Consider the following 20128-nt stretch of genomic DNA (forward strand, 5'->3'; position numbering starts at 1 on the left):
CTGGTCCCCAAATACGGAGCACCCTGGCCTCGTCTCTCCTGGACAGCCTGGGACGCACACCCAAGCCACGAACTTTCCTTGCACCTTTGAAACCCACAGACGCGAGGGCAGTTCCCCCTAGGTGTACAGGAAGGAGGCAGCTTCAGGAGAGCCCAAGCCCCCCAAACCCCCCACCCCACTTCCCAGTGGACCTGCTCCACGCCTCCCGAACACCCGGCCAGGACTGTGGAACACCCGTTTCTCCCTCTTTGGCCAGGAAGACTCTCCTCTCCTCCCAGTGAACTTGGAGAGAGGAAATCCGACCTAAAGCTTGCTGTGTATCACTCAGACTTCATGAATCTGAGGAAAGACAGTTACTTAAATGCAAAAAACCAAAAAAACCCAACCTACCTGCCTCTAGTCTAAGCCTTGGGTCTAGAAAGTTGATGCTTAATCAAACAGAAATATCAGTGCCCCCCCCCCCCAGGCGTCACTGGATCCCTTTTAATAATCTGTGAACTGATCTTTTTATCAACTGGGTCTTCTTGAAAAGCTGGAACCCACTCGGGCTTAGCAAAGCAGAATGTTTTGGAATACGACGCAGGCGGCCATAGGATCCAAGGGGAGGTCACGGCACAGCTCGAAGGAGCAGCTCCTGGGGTCTCAGGAGAAGGACCGACGGCCCCAGCTGCTTTTGCCACCCCGCCTACCACAATGGGCTTGTGACTCGGCCACTCGCTTCCTTGCACGATTCTGTACCTTCCATACATGTTTGCTCTGCGTTAACTATTATGCGTTTCCATGGTTTTCTCCCCACATAGTGAGCTTGCCCAGAACAGAAGTCGTGTCCCCCTGGTGTCTGTGTGCCTAGCGTCTCTGGCACACAGTGCTCGGCACACAGCTACTCAGAGCAGCGACGTTTTGGTAAAGGTTGGAAGGGACTTTCCATCTTACGTGGAGCAGGGCTTGGCTCCGCTCGTGGACGTGGTGCGTGGAGCTCAGCATCCGGGTGGGGTGTCCTTTCTGAACCCCTTGCCAAGTCTATGAGGAGTCGACCTCAGCAACAACCACTCCCCCCTCCCCCTCCTCCCCGCCCCCACAGATCTTCAGACTATTTTCCTGCCAAATCCGCTTGATCCTTTTAGGTGCTTTTCCAGCCAGCTGTGTCCTCTCTCCCAAGGCTCGGCCATCATAACTTTGAACAGTGTTCCAAGCAAATCCTGCTTTTGTTTTCTACGCTTGTTTCCTATTTCACTTGAGAAAACAACTATTATTTTTAGGTTACTTGAATAGAAAATTGATACATCTTTCTTGCCCCAGACCGTGCAAGTCATAGTTGGCCAGCGGGAGAACTCATTTTCCGCTTTTCCTCCGCATCCGCGTGTCCGTCCGGGCTGCAGTTCTTATGCTTCGTCAGAATCACCGATCTCCGAGCTCCCTCCCAGCTCCTGACTCGAGAGGTCTGGGGTCAAGGCCAAAAATTTGTATTTCTGGCAGGTTCGCAGGTAATACCCATGATGTTTGCAAACTACACTCTTAGAACTGCCATATCATATATTCCTATAAAACAGATTCTTAGTAATATTTATAGTGTATATACTATTTCTTCCTAATAAGTAATTCTGTGATCTTTCTGCCTGCCTTCAGTTGACTGTAGACACTCAGATACACCGTGAATGAGGAGTGAGTGAGAAAACTTCACAGAGGTTTTATTCACAGTTACTTCAACTGCCCTTCTTTGCTTTCATGAAACTTTGGTCTCTCTCAACTAGTTTCATTGAGTGAAGGGCAGCCTTGGTTGGTGTTGAGCAACATATGAAACAGACCCAAAGAGGAGGCGCTAACTCTTCTCTTCCAAGGTTCAAAATAATTCTTGGGGCGTCTGGGTGGCTTAGTTGTTTGAGCATCTGACTCTATTTCGGCTCAGGTCACAATCCCAGGGTCATGACTGAGCCCCATGTCAGGCTCCACACTGAGCGTGGAGCCTCCTTGGGATTTTTTCTTTCTCCCTCTGCCTCTCCCCGCCCCCCCCCATATATATGTACACACACACACACATCTATATATACGTATATGTGTGTATATGAGTGTGTGTGTATACACAGTGTGTTAAGTGCCTCAGTTTCCTGCACTCTCGGGCATGTAGTAAAGGGAAACGTAGCAAGATGCCAGCTTTGCCAGCTTGTCTGAGAGGCATAATCAACATGCCAGCCAGTTGCCTTGTCATTTTTTTCAACTGATTGTATTAGTCGTACATCCCGATGGGCACACAAGAGGTTAAAGCGTTCCTGCCAAGAATATGTTGATACTTAAATGATGGCCTGGTTAGACTATGTATTATCCATTACAGACTAACAGGGCGTAAACTGGCAGCTTCGTACACGCACTGAACTCATCTTGGAACTGACGAGATTTGCTCTGGGTAAAAGCATCAAAATATGCATAGTTGGGAGCCCCTTGAACATGTAAGGGCTTCTGTTTGCAAGGAGTTACGGCAGATACTTGGAGGCCACCCAGAAAACATCCTTAAGGGCAGAACTCTCAGGCGCCTTTCTCTGCCCTGATGATTTCTAGAACTGCAGCAGCAGCCGAACATGGCCGAGCATCGCGCCTGGAGAGGGAGAGCTTGCTGCGGGTCCGGGTCATGGCTGGCCAGAGCCACTTCCCGGTACCAGCCGTGTCTGCAGAGCCTGCTCCCAGGTCCCCTGCACTCTGGCTCCATGGACAGCTAAGTAGTTGTGACCATTCACAACGTGTATCCTGCAGCACCAAAACTGAGTTGCCCCCCAACATGGACATTTTGGCCCTGTCTTCAAGGCAGTAAGGGGACAGTTAATAAGTTGGGTCTATGTAGGCATCGGGCAGCTATCAGACTCTCCCCTCAGTCCCCTGAATATCTCCACACATACGGGTTTTGTCATACCTGGGATGCTGGTATTTAAATACGGGCACTTAGAAGGTGTTTGATAAAAACCCCAAGACATGAGGGCTCTGAAAGCATGGGCTCCAGGGACCAGGCTTGTAGCATCACAACAAGAGTAAGAATTGTGTGACCTCCCTTTGCTCTGTGTTGTCTGTAAGACAGGCCCCTCGCAGATGGGTTTTAAGGTTCAGGTGAGTTGATGCTGCTAGCACGGTGCCTGGCTCAGCAGATAACTGCTGGAATGCTGTTTTCTGATAAACCCTTTCCAGACCAGCTGTGTGTGGCCGGGTCCCCAAGCCTGGTGTCTTCGTCCTCACTGTATCTCCAGCTCTGTGCCAACAGGCACTAGAAAGAACAGCACATAGTGCACTTTGGGAACCCTACTGCTTCAAGAGTCAGTCTTGAAATCCTTTTGAGATCATACTTGATTTTAGTCGGGCCCAGAATAACTGCCCCGCTGCCGTGAGGGTATGAAACAGGCTAGTTGGAGCGGCGCGGTCAGGCTGAAAATGTCCTGGCTTGTACCAGCTTTTATTAGCCCATTTGCCTCTCAGGTAACATGAAGAGAAACATAAATGAAACCGTCATTCTTCAGCTACACGTTATGAATTATCTCTTCCTAGGACAGATGAAAGCCAGCCACCTCTTCCTCTCTAGGAACTAGTAATACGTGCGGCATCTTTCCTAATGCAGTTTTCTTTCTTACGTTGCTGTCAACACTCTCCTCTTTAATTGTGAGGTTTCCGTCCTTTTTTGGCAAAATCCGTCTGTTTTGCCCCTAACTTAGTAACTTCCACGGTGAAACACATTTGGAAATCCCACTCACTTAGGGACTGAACAGCCCAACCCAGCTCCCAAGGGGCCCCCGAGAGCCTGCGGGTCTAATAGTCACCCTTGAAGATTAGGGCTCAAAGACCAGGAGGACATCTTTGTCTGCTTTTTAAAAAACCAGAGAGTTCCTGGAATTTGGGGGGACCGTACACACATACGAAAGCTAATTTCAGCTCCTCTCCCTTAGGGAACTGCCTGAAACATTGCATTTCTCTTTTAATTCTCTGCGTAGAAGTCAGTTCGTGTTGACGCTTGCCGAACATGTAAATCTAATGCGAGCGAGGATGCCGTCGCAGTATGCCAAGGGAAGTCTTGCCTCAGGGTTGTTCTTTACCCCAGCGGGCCTTGGCTTCTTCCTTGGGGGACCTTCATCCTTAGCAGCCCCAGGACGTGCAAAAATTACCAAATCCCTTCCTGCTGACCAGATTGTGTTTAAAAATACCACGAGCGTGTGTTTTCCTTTCGCCGTTGCCATAATTGCCGTTCCGAGACGCAGGCGTGGCTGAGGGCGGGAAGCCGGAGAAGGACCTGTGCTAGTCGGGCCCGTGTCCCGAGAAGGACAGAGCAAGGTCACATTTATACTGGCAGTTTGTCGAGGTAAAATGAACCACTTCAAAGGGACAGGAGGCCATGCTTAACTGAATGGGTTGGCTCTGAATAAATGGGCTTTACCTTCTGACAGTTCCAGGCATTAATTAAAAACGGCCAGTCATTTAATTATAGAATGTTTCACATACTGAAGGAAAGAAAAGGGTGTAATAGGTTAACACAGTTGATTGAAAGCCATGTTTAAATGTTTTCCCTACAGCTGTTCTCTGCATTAAGAGACTTGGTGCGTAGGAAGTGCATGAAACCCGATTTATTAACGAGATAGCTTCTACTTAAGCAATAACCTACATCTAAAGGTCCAGTGTGAAATGGGCTACTTTAGCAATCATCAGAGACTCACCATTTCCATCCTTTGTGACACAGCTGGATCAGAGGAAAGGCCTTTCACCCAGAGAGGAGTTTACCATAAAAAGAAAATTATGCTTTGAACTTTAGTTTTATAAATAAAAACAAAGCAGTGAACTTCTCTTTCAGCAGCTTCTCCCTGTTTCTCAGATATTTCCTGAGTGAAAACAGCAGAATTGAACTGGAACGGGGATGAGAATATTTTGGTCCACAGTTGAAAATATTAGGACATTCTTCTCAACTCCTGCAGGCCCAGTCTGACTTAGGAGAACGCATTTGCGCTGCTTGTGTGTCCACCACATAAGCCAGTTCTTGGGCAGTTTCCCGCGAGGTTGATCCCATAATGGGAATGACCGTACCCGTGTGTCCTGTCCTGGACCCACCCGTGAACTCTGTTCACAGCTGACTGAGGCCTGATGGCCTGCACGTGGATTGCTCCCCAGCCCCCCGCCTCCCCCCCCACCCCTGCCCCCGGCACCTGTGACACGCTCTTGATTTCCCTCCAGCGCTCTGGCTCAGGTGCTCTCTCCTCCTGGTCACTGTCATTCCAGTCTCAGAGTCTTTCCTAAAACATGTCTCCCAGGGCTGCCCCCCTCCCCCGGGCCCCAGCAGACCCCTTCGTGGTCCATATGCATCCTCTTCCTCTCACACCTCCGCGCCTTCCTACATCGTCCTCTCCACCTGGAGGGGCCTCATTTGAACCTGACGCTTCCCTGTCCTTCAAGTTTCTACTCAGACCCCACCCCCCACCAGGCCATCTGAATCTCTCCATCAGAATTCTTCTTCCCCGCTCTCTCCTCGCACCAGCTGCCCTTTGTACGCTGCTGGCACCCATGGTTGACTTTTTCCCCAAACGTTTTATGTTGAAAATTTTTAGACATTCAGAAAAATTGAATGAATAGTACAGTAAGCACTCATGGACTTGCCATTTAGCTTTCTACAATGAACATTTTATTGTCTTTGTCACACATCCAACCATCCATTCCTCTAGCCACCCGTCAATCCATCATGCGTCTATAATAACTTTTCAAAGCAAGTGTCAGACGGCAGTACATTTACCCCAGACACTTTTATATGCGTTATTTCTCTACTTTTCTTTTTTAGGTAATATTTATATACAGTGAAATGCATAAATCTTTAATGTGCCATTTAATGAATTCTGAGGCACAGACTCGCCCTAATAACTTGGATCACTGTCCATGGGTAGAACACTAGCGTCACACCCGACGGCTTCTGCCCGTTCTCAGTCATCTGTCATCTCCACGCCTATAAGCAACCGCTTTTCTGGTGTTTTTACCATAGATTAGTTTGGCCCACCTTCAAACTTGCTATGAATCAAATCAGACAGGATGGACTACTTTGTGGAAGGCTCTGGAGATTCATCCATGTTGTTTCATGTAGTAGGGGACTGTTCTTTCTTGTTGCTCAGTGGTATTTTGTTTTCCAAATACACCATGTATGTTTACCCATGTCCCGTGGATGCAGACTTGTGTTGTTTCCAGTTTGAGTTGTAAAGTCCTTTTTTGTTGACGTAGTCTGGGAGGAAATTGCTGGGTCATAGGATCATGTGTGCTTAGTTTTATAAGAAACTGCCAGGGGCACCTGGGTGGCCCAGTTAGTTAAGTGTCTGATTTCAGCTCAGGTCATGATCTCGTGCTTTGTGCTTTCCAGCCCTGCGTCAGGCTCTCTGCTGACAGCTCAGAGCCTGGAGCCTGTTTCGGATTCTGTGTCTCCCTCTCTCTGCCCCTCCCCTGCTCTCTCTCTCTTTCTCTAAGTAAACATTTAAAAAATTGTTTTAATTAAAAAGAAACTGCCAGATCTTTTTCCAAAGTGGTTGTACCGTTTCACTCCTCCACCGCTGACGCGGGACAGTGCAGGATGGCCCACAGCCTTGCCTACATTTGGTCTTTGTAGGCATTTTAGCCATTCTGGTGGTTGCGTTGTGTAGTTTTCTTTTCCCAGATGACGATGTTGTGTCTTCTCAGTACCTGTTGTGTTTATTTAGTTGTCTTCTTTTGCAAAAGTTATACTTTTGTCCCTCTTAAATTTTTTTATTTTGCTGATCTTTTTGCATGGAAATTTTTTTCTTTTATAGTTTATTGTGAAGTTGGTTTCTATATATAAACACCCAGTGCTCATCCCAACCAGTGCCCTCCTCCATGCCCATCCCCCCTCTTCCCTCCCCCCACCCCCTCAGCCCTCAGTTTGTTCTCAGCATTCAAGAGTCTCTCATGGTTTGCATCCCTCCCTCTCCCCCACTATTTTCCCCTGCCCCTCCCCCATGGTCCTCTGTTAAGTTTCTCCTATTCCACTTATGAGTGAAAACATATGGTATCTGTCTTTCTCTGCCTGACTTATTTCACTTAGCATAATAGAGTTACATCCACATTATCCATTGTATAGATAAACCACATCTTCTTGATCCATTCGTCAGTTGATGGACACGTAGGCTCTTTCCATGTCTTGGCTGTTGTTGAGAGTGCTGCTATGAACATTGGGGTCCATGTGCCCCTAGGCATCAGCACTCCTGTATCCCATGGGTAAATTCCTAGTAGTGCTATTGCTGGGTCATAGGGGAGTTCTAGTGTTAATTTTTTGAAGAACCTCCACACTGTTTTCCGGAGTGGCTGCACCACTTTACATTTAAATGCTTTTTTAATGAATGTTTGTTTACTTAATGTTTAGTTTTTTATTGTGGGAGAGCGCATGCATGCATGAAAGAGGAGGGACAAAGAAAGGGAGGCAGAGGATCCGAAGTGGGCAGAGAGCCCAATGCGGGGCTCCAACCCATGAATTGCAAGATCATGACCTGAGCCAAATCTCTATTTATGAGTTCTCCAAAATAGGAAAATCTGGAGGAATTTTAACTGACTGAGCCACCCAGTTGCCCCTAAATGTTTACTTACTTTGGGAGAATGAGAGAGTGCCCATCAGTTGGGAGAGAGGAAAGAGAGTCCTAAGCAGGCTCCCTGCTGTCACCACGAACAAGGCTGACCTGGGGCTCCATATCATGAACCATGAGATCATGATTTAAGCCAAAATCAACAGATGCCCAACTGCTTGAGCCAAGCAGTTGCCCCATTTTAAAAAATACTTTCTGTAAGTTGGAGGAGTCCTTTATATATTCTGGATACAAATCCTATATGAAATATATATTATGTGGAGTGTTTTCCCCTATTTTTTCATTTACCTATTCATTTCCTTCAGGATTTCTTTTAAAGAATAGAAGTTTTCTTTTGATAAAATCTAGTGTATCATTTTTTTTCTTTTATGGTTATTACTTTCTTGTCTACAAAACCATTGCCTACCTCAGAGTCACAAAGGTATTTTCTTCTCTGCACTTCATAATTTTAGCCTTCACACTTAGTCCCATTGTGACCTGGCCTGGTCCTTTACACACAGTGAATGCACAAGACCTATTAATCGAATTGCATTAAAGACTGAGATATAATAGAGGGCCCTGGCAGTCTTTGAATGAGTTTTATGGGATCCACTCCCAAATTAAAGACCAGTGTATACAGCCGTGTTCAGCTCCCGAGTTAGCATTATCTGCCAGGAATATTAGTCAAAACAACAACGCTGATTGCTTGAATCTTTGTCTTTGGCTTCCTTGAGAGTGAAAGGTGGTGATAAATAAGCTTTTTACTGAATTGTTAATATGTGCTAGACATTTTGCCTCACTGTTTTATTACATCTTCTTGTTTTATCTTTATAGCCACCTTGAATGTTAGATTGAGGAAATCTGAGTACCAGGTATTTTAAGTGAGCCTCATTATAGTTAGAAAGTTGCAAATCTAGGAGTTCTCCAATATAGGAAAATCTGGAGAGAAGCCAATAACTTGACTCTGATATGAGATTTCTACAAAAGAATTACATTTGATTGATTTTTAAGTGTATAGAACTTGATAAGCAACTAAATGTATTAAATTCTGAACCAGTGCACTCAGAGATAATTAGCAATTCAGTCTTCTAACATCGTTCTAAGTATATAGAAATACCTGCAATATAAAAACTCTTGGGAAACCTATTTGGTCATAAATCTCTATTCGAACTGCTGAGTAGATAAATAGCTTCAGGGCCCACATACTGACCATGATTTTTTTTTTTTTTTTTTTTTTTTTTTTTACTCATGACTTTTTGTAATGTTTATATAGGCAGGTCATAGAGCCAAGTTCTCATTTCAAAAACCCAGAATGTTCCCCTAGTGTCGAGTGTCTTTGTCCCTCTTTACTGTCTGCAGGTGGATGTGTTGGCTGACCTCCTCTCTGTTTCCAGGTATGCTTCAGAAATGTCCTTCTATTGATGACTTCGTAAGTGCCCTTGTTTCTGACCTGGATCCAGACTTCGAAACTTTCCTCATGGATTCTGAATGATGGAAGCACCTGGCTCTTTTAAATCAAGGTCATGTAGATATGAACGTTGTTGTAAATGTTCCAGCTGTGAGCCCTTGTTTCTGATTTCAGTAATAACTTCTGAAAAAGCTGAAATGGATGGGATTTGGAATAATAATTTGTTTTAATTATTCTGGCTTTTAGCCTTTTTGGCAGATTTTTGAACATATGGAAATTTCAATAAGCTAATAAACACGAGAGCCTAGCGTTGTTAAATTCAAGGTATGTGCATTTCCTTAATCCAGCCAGTCTCACGTACTGATCTCTGATTGTTCAGAAGAGTTACACGTATAGTTCTTCTGAATGACTACCGCTTAAAAACGCACATGGAGCAGTTATGGTTTGCCAAGTCCTTGTAGGTGACAGCACGGGGCCTGAGTGCTTGGGCACTGCACGGGTGGGCGCAAGACAGAGAGGACCCCCACTCTTGCTCTTCTGGCTGGACTGTGAATGTACAAAGGGAAGTGCAATCAACAAGTGACGTGCCAATATCCAGCAACCAGTAAATAAGGAAAGTAGGATTCGGGCCATGTCTGCCTTCAGCCTGAACCCATCTGCTTTGCATTCTTGCATATTGTATCACTGCCTGTTAAAAATAGGAGAGAAATTCTTCAGTCAGTGGGCTATTCCTACCATCAAAGTCAAGAATTTAATTATAGGCTTTAGCTGAAAATGTCATCTGCTAACAGCCTCTTCTGCTTGTTCCTCAATGACCGAAGACGAGGCAAACAGCCAGATGTAAAATTCCCACAGCTAGAGCACACGTCCAGCCCGTTCTCAGGATCTGGAGGAATTTCTACAGGCTCGAAAACAGATAAGACCAGATGAAGAAAGGTCAGTAGCCCACACTCCCAGATCCCCTGGACAGAGGCTGACAGACCTCTCATTCTGCCTCTACCGCCTGCTGGCACTGAGAATCCCGAAGTGTGCACCAGCCAGAAAGCAGAGCCACCAGCCTGTACCCAGCGCAAGACTCCTACATTCGCCACGGCGCGGCCACTTACCCTCCTGCACCTCGTGCCCATCTGAGCTTCCCCGTCTGTGAACACTTGGAAACTGCATCTCACAAAGAACATGGGCAGGTGTCAGGGCAAGGCCTCCAGGGGAGCCCCCTCGATGCCCACAACAACACTGGGGAGGGGAGAGCGAGGCTCGGGGGCGATGATGCCAACAGGAGAGGCCCCGATACTGGTGCCTGGGGAGGAATGCGGCGATGTCTGAGCTCCACCCCGTTTATTCACCGTGTCTGAGCCAAAGGAAGGGAAGATCTTACCTGGCAGCCTCGCACCACGCAAACGCTAGCTCCACTCCGGGAATGGAGTTGCAGAAATTGACATCACCCTGCAGGTCAGAAATGGTACCACTGGGAAACCCAGCGAGAAGCCTCTGGGCCTTTTCCTCGCTGAAGGTGAGGGAGGAGAAGAATCCGTGTGGAGCCTCTGTACACGCATTCTTCAGAAAAAGGAAGGGGAAAGACTACCTGGAGGGTCAGAATTTGGAAAATTATTTTAACTTTTTTTTAATGTTTATTTATTTTTGAGAGATAGAGTGCAAGCAGGGGAGGAGCAGAGAGAGAGAGAGGGGGGACACAGAATCCAAACAGGCTTCAGGCTCTGAGCTGTTAGCGTGAGCATGACTTGAGCTGAAGTCAGATGCTTAACTGACTGAGCCACCCAGGCGCCCAGAACATTATTTTTAAAGGAAGTAAAGCACACTGTAGGAAACCTCTCCAGTATTCTTAGTGAGGTGTGAGAAAACACAGTATTAATGAAACCATAAAAGAAAAGATGAGCAGAAATAAGGTAATAGGATGAGCTAAAAAAAGAAAAAGAAGATAGGGAATAGGGAGAATGAGGAAAATGAAGATGTGAGTACAGTGATTTAAAACGTCAAGGTCAAACTTGGGAAGCATCTCAGTATACAGGTCAATGTGGGGAGACTGACAGCAAAGAGGCCGAGAGGGGCGTCACGTCCTCCGGGAGGACAGGATTCCCGAGGATGAAGCCACAAAAGCTGGAACAAAGGCAATAAGAAAAAAAATCAATTCTTGTGTTTTCCCAGTGCTCCAAACAGCACTGAGCACATTGGAGTTGCTCTGGTGAGTACATTCTACTCAGGGAATTTAAGGAAACTGTCTTGAGATGAAAAGAAAAAAGTAGGGTGCAGTTTAATAAGGGAATCTTTGATAGTTGCCCAGTAATGAGAATGTACTTAATGCCACCGAACTGTACATTTCAGAGTGGTTAAAACAGGGGCGCCTGGGTGGCTCGGTTGGTTAAGTATCCGACTTCGGCTCAGGTCATGATCTCATGGTTCATGGGTTTGAGCTGCCTATCAGGCTCTGTGCTGACAGCTCAGAGCCTGGAGCCTGCTTCAGATTCTGTGTCTCCCTCTCTCTCTGACCCTCCCCTGCTTGCACTCTTACCTCTTTCTCTCTCAAAAATAAACATTGGTCAACGAGGCAAGATGGCAGAGAAATAGTTCCGTGCTTCCTACTTGTATCTTTCAAACAAAGAAGGGCTGAAGCCAAAGAATGCTGAACCCCAAGAGCCTAGTAGAACCCCAAAAGAGATGGAGTCCACTAAGAAGACAGCCTCATAGGTCTCCTCAAGAAACAAGCGAAAGGACATATGGTGGAGAGTCTCATATACCACTACGAGTAGGGAAATAAAATAAAGTCTCAAAAGAGAGACCAAGAGACACCATTCAAAGAACACTTCCTGAACAGACAGGCCCTGGACAGTCAGTGAGCCTCATTTAATACAGCAGTACTCACAGGTGCAGAGCGTGACAAGCTTTTAAAACCTACAAGAGACCGAAAGCTAGCCAAAATGATGAAACGGAAGAACTCTCCTCTAAAGAAATTCCAGGAAGAAGTGACAGCTAAAGAACTGGTCAAAACAGATATAAGCAACATAACTGACCAAGAATTTAGAACAATAGTCCTAAAATTAATCGCTGGGCTTGAAAAAGGTATGGAAGACATCAGAGAAACTAATGCTACAAAGATTATGAACCTTAAAAATAGCTGTGATGAATTAAAAAACGCTATAAATGAGATGCATAATAAAATGAAGGCGTCTACTGCATGGATTCATGGATTGAAGAGGCAGACACAATAGGTGAATTAGAAGACACAACTCTAGAAAAAGAGAAAGCCAAGAAAAAGGGACATAAATTGGTCCAGGAACACGAAAGGAGAGTTCAAAAACTGAGTGATGCAATCAAATGGAACAGTATCCTTATCAGAGGAATTCCAAAAGAAAAAGAGACAAAGGGCTGAAGGGGTACTTAAACAAATTCTAGCAGAGAACTTCCCCAATCTGGGGAAGGAAACAGACACTGAAATCCAAGAGGCACAGAGAACTCCCCTCAGGCGTAACTTCAGTCGATCTTCTGCACGACATATCATAGTGAAACTGGCAAAATATAAGGACAAAGAGAGAATTCTGAAAGCATCTAGGGAGAAAAGGGCCCTAACGTACAAAGGGAGACAAATCAGAGTGGTGACAGACCTACCTACTGAAACATGGCAGGCCAGAAAGGCATGGCAGGAAATCTTCAATGTGATGAACAGGAAAAATATGCAGCCAAGAATCCTCTATCCATGAAGCCTATCATTCAGAATAGAAGGAGAGATAAAGGTTTTCCCAAACAACCAAAAATTGAAGGAATTCATCACCACTAAACCAGCCCTACAAGAAATCCTGAGGGGGACTCTAGGAGGGAAATGTTGCAGGGAACACAAAGTGCCAGAGACACCACCACAAGCATGAATCCTACAGAGAACACAATGACTCTAAACCTTATTTTCAATAATAACACTGAATGTAAATGGACTCAATGCTCCAATCAAAAGACATAGGGTAGTAGAATGGATTAAAAAAACAAAACCCACTTATTTTGGGAGACGTATTTTTGACCCGAGGACACCTTCAGATTAAAAGTAAGGGAATGGAGAAATATCATGCTACTGGAAATCAAAAGAAAATGGAGTAGCCATACTTATATTGGACAAACTGCACTTTAAAGGCAGTAACCAGAGATGAAGAAGGGCATTATATAATAATTACAGGCTCTATACATCAGGAAGAGCTAACAATGATAAACGTCTATGCATCGAATTTGGGAGCACCCAAATACATAAAACAATCACAAACAGAAACAATCTTATGGATAAGAATGTGCTAATAGCAGGGGACTTTAATACTCCACCTACAGCAATGGATAGAGCAACCAGACAGAAAATCACTAAAGAAACAATGGACTTGAATGACACATTGGACCAGATGGATATGACAGATATATTTAGAACTCTACATCCTGAGGCCATGGAATTCACTTTCTTCTCAAGTGCGCATGGCACATTCTCCAAGATAGATCACATACTGGGACATAAAGCAGCCCTCAATAAATATAAAAGAATTGAGATCATACCATGCACACTTTCAGATCACAACGCTATGAAACTTGAAATCAGTCATAGGAAAAAGTCTGGAAAATCTCCAAAAACATGGAGGTTAAAGAACACCCTACTAGAGAACGAATGGGCCAATCAGGCAATTAAAGAAGAAATTAAAAAATACGGGAAACAAATGAAAATGAAAAGACAACAATTCAAACTCTATGGGATGTGGCAAAGGCAGTCCTAAGAGGAAAGTACATTGCACTCCAGGCCTCTTCCAAGAAATTAGAAAAAGCGCAAGTACAAAATCTAACAGCACACCTAAAGGGACTAGATGGAGAGCTCCTCGCAAGAGCACCCCAAACCCAGTAGGAGAAGAGAAATAACAAAAATCAGGGCAGAAATAAACAATATATAATCCAAAAAAACAGTTGAACAGACCAATGAAACCAAGACTTGGTTTTTTTTTAAAAAAATAAAATTGATAAACCTCTAGCCAGACTTCTCAAAAAGAGAGAGCACCCAAATAGACAAAATCACGAATGAAAATGGACTTATTACAACCAATCCTTCAGAAACACAAGCAATTATCAGGGAATACTATGAAAAATTATATGCCAACAAACTGGACAACTTAGAAGAAATGGACAAATTCCTAAACACACACTCACGACCAAAATTCACACGGGAAGAGACAGAAAATATGAACAGACCCATACCCAGCAAATAAAATGAATCAGTTATCAAAAATCTCCCAACAAATAAGAGCCTTGGCTTCCATGGGAAATTCTACCAGACATTTAAAACAGAACTAATACCCATTTTTCTCAAGCTCTTCCAAAAAATAGAAATGGAAAGAAAACTTCTGAACTCATTCTACGAAGCATGACTTGATTCCCAAGCCAGACAGAGACCCAACAAAAAAAAAAAAAAAAAAGGGAAATACAGGCCAATATCCTTGAGAATACAGATACAAAAATCCTCAAGATACTTGCAAATTGAATTCAACAGCACATAAAAAGAATTATCCACCATGATCAAGTGGGATTCATTCCTGGGTTACAGGGCTGGTTCAGTATTCACAAATCAGTGTGATACATCACATTAACAACAACAACAAAAAGATAAAAACCATATGATCCTGTTGATAGACGCAGAAAAAGTATTTGACAAAATATAGCATCCCTTCTTAGTACAGACCCTCAAGAAAGTCGGCACAGAAGGAACTTACTTAAACATCATAAAAGCCATCTATGAGAAGCCCTCAGCTAACATCATCCTCAACGGGGAAAAATGGAGAGCTTTCCCCCTGAGATCAGGAACACGACAGGGATGTCCACTCTCACCACTGTTGTTTAACATAGTGCTGGAAGTCCTAGCATCAGCCATCAGACAACAAAAGGAAGTAAAAGGCATCAGAATTGATAAGGAAGAAGTCAAACTCTCACTTTTCGCAGACGACATGATACTCTACATAGGAAACCCAACAAACTCCACCAGAAGCCTACAAGAACCGATCCAACAATTCAGCAAAGTTGCAGCGTACAAAGTCAACGTACAGAAATCGGTTGCATTTTTAGACACCAATAATGAAGCAACAGAAAATCAAGAAACTGATCCCATTCACAATTGCACAAAAAAAAAAAAAAAACATAAAATACCTAGGAATATACCTAACCAAAGATATACGAGATCTGTGTGATGAAAGCTATAGAAAATTTATGAAGGAAATTGAAGAAGACAAAAAGAAATGGAAAAACATTCCATGATCATGGATTGGAAGAATAAATATAGTTAAAATGTCATTACTACCCAAAGCAATCTACACATTCAGTGCAATCCCAATCAAAATCACACTAGCATTCTTCTCAAAACTAGAACAAACTATCCTAAAATTTATATGGAACCACAAAAGACCCCAAACAGCTAAAGTAATATTGAAGAAGCAAACCAAAATGGGAGGCATCACCATCCCAGACTTTAGCCTCTACTACCAAGCTGTCATCATCAAGACAGTATGGTATTGACAAAAAAAAAAAAAAAAAACAAAAAAAAAACAGACACAAAGACCAGTGGAATAGAACAGAGAACCCAGAATTGGACCCATAAACGTATGGCCAATTAATCTTTGACAAAGCGGGAAAGAGTATGCATAGGAAAAAAGCCTCTTTAACAGTTGGTGCTGGGAGAACTGGACAGCAACATGCAGAAGAATGAAACTAGATCACTTTCTCACACCATACACAAAAATGAACTAAAAATGGATAAACACACCTGAATGTGAGAAGAAACCATCAAAAAAAAAAAAACCCAGAGGAGAAAGCAGGAAACAGCCTCCTTGACCTCAACCGCAGTAATCTCTTCCTTGACACATCCCCAAAGGCAAGGGAATCAAGAGCAAAAATGAGCTATTGGGTCCCCATCAAGATAAAAAGCTTCTGTACGGCAAAGGAAACAATCCATAAAACTAATAGGCAACTGATGGAATGGGAAAGATAGTTGCAAATGACATATCAGATAAAGGGCTAGTATCCAAAATCTATAAGGCATCTATAAGGAACTCCCCAAACTCCACACCCAAAAAACAATCCAGTGAAGAAATGGACAGAAGACATGAACAGACACTTCTCCAAAGAGGACATCTAGATGGCCAACAGACATGAAACGTTGCTCAGCGTCCCTCCTCATCAGGGGAATACAAATCAAAACCACACTGAGCACCTCACGCTGGTCAGAGTGGCTAAAATGAACAAATCAGGAGACTCTAGATGCTGGTGAGGATGTGGAGAAACAAGCACCCTCCTGCACTGTTCGTGGGAATGTAAACTGCTGCAGCCCCTCTGGAAAACAGTGTGGAGGTTCCTCAAAAAATGAACACTAGAACTCCCCTATGACCCAGCAATAGCACTGCTAGGAATTTACCCAAGGGTTACAGGAGTGCTGATGCACAAGGGCACATGTACCCCAATGTTCATAGCAGCACTCTCAACAACAGCCAAAACATGAAGAGAGCCTAAGTGTCCATCAACTGACGAATGGATCAAGAAGATGTGGTTTATCTACACAATGGAATCCTCCATGGCAATGAGAAAGAATGAAATCTGGCCATGTGTAGCAACATGGATGGAACTCGAGGGTGTTATGCTGCGCGAAATAAGTCAGGCAGAGAAGGACAGATACCATATGTTTGCACGTATAGGAGGATTAGGAGGAACTTAATGGAGGACCATGGGGGAGGAGAAGGGGAAAAATAGTTGAGGAGAGGGAGGGAGGCAAACCATGAGAGACTCTTGAATGCTGAGAACAAACTGAGGGCTGATGAGGGTGGGGGAGAGGGAAAGGGGGTTGATGGGCATGGAGGAGGGCACTCGGGATGAGCACAAGGTGTTATATGGAAACCAACTTGACAAACTATAAAAGAATTTTAAAAAACCATTACTAAAAATGTTTAATAGAAGTGGTTGAAACAATAAATCTTATGTGCATTTTAGGTTTTTTTTTTTTAATAAAAAAGAATCCTCATTCCAGACCAAAACAAATAAAGCAGTGAAAAGAGACCCTTGCCTAGACATAATCTGCTTATTCTTTGAGAGGTTAATTATGAATATAATTAAAATTATAAACTAGCGTATCCCAAGTTGGGCTTTGCAGCCTTTACTTACGAACTGTTACTGTGAACTCAAGAAGGTCCTGCTGTTAAATACATTTGGGAAATGCTACCTAAGTGTTGAAAGTTAGGAATCCTACAATTACAAATCATCTCTAGCATTGCATATAGGAACCAGTATTTCCCAAACAGATTGATCATAGGACCTTCACCCCCTTTTTTGGAGTACCTAAAAAAAGCTGGGAAGTAAGTATGAAAAGCATTCAGCTGGAAATAACAGGCTTACACATAAAGGAACAAAAATCCAGGCGATCCCAGAATGCAACTTTTCATCTCCATTAAATGCCAAAGGACAATGAAGAAAAGTTTTGAGAGGTAATGGCCAAGATGCAGAATGGCATTCTCAGATACACAAGGGCTCAGGAAACATCTAAGCTTCGAGCCTTTCTTTAAAAATCACTAAAGAAAAAAAAAAAAAAGTACTTTAGACCAAGCATCAAAGGAAAGGAAATCTCTAGGGATCTTCTAAGAATGCAGAGGGCTTATTGCCTCTTTTCACAATAACAGCTGGATAAATCATAAGAGCAAATTATTCTATTATGAACGCTTTTCCTTATGATGGGAATAAACCCACAAGCACACAGCAGTTCCTCAGGGAAAAATTTTCTCCCGTAGTTATGATATTCCACCAGCTTTCAGAAATCCAATTTGAAGCACTTATGAATATATAGACACTAAAAACATAATGTAGAAAAAGAACTGTAGGAAAATGAATAAAATGTTAATGTGGTTATCTTTAGTATTGGGGGACTGGCCTTTTATTTTTCTCCATTCTTCTCCCAGTCCCAAACTTTTAAAAGTAGGCAGTGTTAATTTTAATAATTTAACATTGATAAAAAGTTTAGTAATCATGACAGAACCAAATTTAAAGAATTTTTCCGATTCTGAAGAAATGCTGGCCGCTGTAAGCAAATTCAGAAAACGTCCGGGAGCGCAGAAGTGTGCTTTCTCAGTGGTACCTCATTCCCACACACAACAGCGATGCCCAGGCTTCATCCATGAGATAGTCTTTCCTCTCTTGAAGCCACCATCACCCACACATGCAGCTTTAAGTGCCGTCTCTGATGAGGACAGTGCCGTCATCTCCATCACTGAATTTCCGAACCAGGAACTCCCCTTCATCGTCCTCTCCCCCGTGTGGCCCATCCCTGAAGATTCTCCCTCTGCTCGGTGCTCTAGGGGTCTCCTCCCCCTCTCCTCGGCCTCCCTCTGACTCAGCCCTGCTTGCTGCCACCTGATCTGGTCCATCACTGATCATTCCTGGTCAGCTAGGTGACTATTAGAGGACAGTGTTTTGTTTTTATTTTATTTTTAAATTTTTATTTTTTATTTTTTTATTTTATTAGAGACAGAACGTGCTAGTGGGGGAGGGGAGCAGAGGGAGAAAGAGAAGGAATCTGAAGCAGGCTCCACGCTGAGCGCAGAGCACAATTCCCACGACCCTGGGATCATGCCCTGAGCTGAAATCCTGCGTCAGAGGCTGAACCAAAGGAGCCCCCGATGCCCCTAGAAGACCCTCCTAAAGCACGCCGCTCAGCACGCCATGCCGCTGTCCGCATCCCGGACCTGCGTGCCTCCCGCCTCACCTGCCTGGTCTGCCCTTCCTTCTGCCCCACGTGCCCGAATCCTGCACTCACATCAGGCTGCAACCCAGGGGCCACTTGCCTGAGACCTGGGTTCCCGTCTTTGATCTTAACTCACGGCACAGAGTGACGTCTAAGAGCCCTTGTGCTTTCTGCTTGATCAGGAATGTGCTTGTGAACATGTTTCTCTCCCCTGCTCCCAGACTGTTAATTCCCTCAGGGGAAAGGCTACATCTCGGTTGTTTTGGGGTGGGGGCCTTACAATGTCTTGCACATTGTAGTAGCTCAGTATTTAGTTAACGGATAATGCATATTTTATGGAGTTCTGTGCAGCCTATATTATTGTGCTTTCTCTTTAATTTTTAAAAATTTTTTAAATTTATTTCCGAGAGAGAGAGAGACAGTGTGAGCAGGGGAGGGTCAGAGTGGGGGGGAGACACAGAAGGGGAAGCAGGCTCCAGGCTCTCAGCTGTCAGCACAGAGCCCAACACGGGCCTTGAACCCACAAACCGTGAGATCATGACCTGAGCCGAAGTCGGATGCTTAACCGACTTTGACACCCAGGCGCCCCTTATTGTGCTTTTTCTTCTTTACCGAGAATGGGAGGAGCCTGAAGAGAGGCAGAGTCGGGAGAACTGAGGGAGAGGAGGTCTGAGCGGGTGCTGTGTCGCCAGCACCGGCAGTGGGTGACACACAGCCACTCCAAGTTGTTGAGCTGAACAAAATGGGAGGAGAGTGTGGATCATGTTGGCCAAGGGAAGGGAGGGCTTCCAGAGTGTCCAGGGCCACAGAGGGTCAGGGGTGTGGTGGCCCACAGCTCCCATTAAATTTGGGGACTAAGAGAATGTGAGTGGAGACAGAAACCAGATAAAAAGAAGTTAAAGAATAACTGACAAAGCAGTGGAAACAATGAGTGTAGATTAGTCTGTCAGGAAACCTGGTCCGGATCATGGGCAGAGGGAAGACATCAGACCTCGTGATCCTATGCGTCTGAGGAGCACAGAGTTGGATGAATCCCCACTGTCCTCAGAGGTGTGTGAGGAGTGCAGAAGGATGCGATATGCCCCCGTCACCCACCCCAGGGCTGGGCGGTGCTGCAGCTGGCTTGCTGAGCTCAGGCATACGCACCACATTCTCCAGACAGACATCGTGATGGCCCCCTCAGATGGGGCTCAAACATCATTCTGGATGTTTCTGTTGGGATGTTTTTCAAGGAGATTAATGTTTAAATTGGGGACTTTGAGTAAAGCAGATTGCCCTCCGTAGTGTGTGGTCACCACCCAATCAGTCAAAGCCTTGAACAGAACAAGAGTCTAACCTCCTAGGAGCAAGGGCGAATTCTGCAGCAGACTGCCTGTGGCTCATCTGCACCATGAGCCTCCTGGGTCTCTAGCC

General features: G+C 44.5%; 1 protein-coding gene across 2 annotated transcripts in view; it reads left to right on the top strand.

Moving 5' to 3' along the window:
• LOC120247187 (mitochondrial intermediate peptidase) overlaps window positions 1-9299 on the top strand; it is a 157401-nt gene extending 148102 nt beyond the window's left edge. For both annotated transcript variants that reach the window (XM_039255006.1, XM_039254997.1), the window contains one exon: window positions 8963-9299. In XM_039255006.1, coding sequence (XP_039110937.1) covers window positions 8963-9060 — 98 coding nt within the window. In that variant the 3' untranslated portion in view covers window positions 9061-9299. The remainder of the gene's footprint in view (window positions 1-8962) is intronic.
• Window positions 9300-20128: the final 10829 nt, after the last annotated feature.

Source organism: Hyaena hyaena, unplaced genomic scaffold (assembly GCF_003009895.1).
Source record: "Hyaena hyaena isolate Hyena2069 unplaced genomic scaffold, ASM300989v1 scaffold_11, whole genome shotgun sequence".
Taxonomy (NCBI): Eukaryota; Metazoa; Chordata; class Mammalia; order Carnivora; family Hyaenidae; genus Hyaena; species Hyaena hyaena.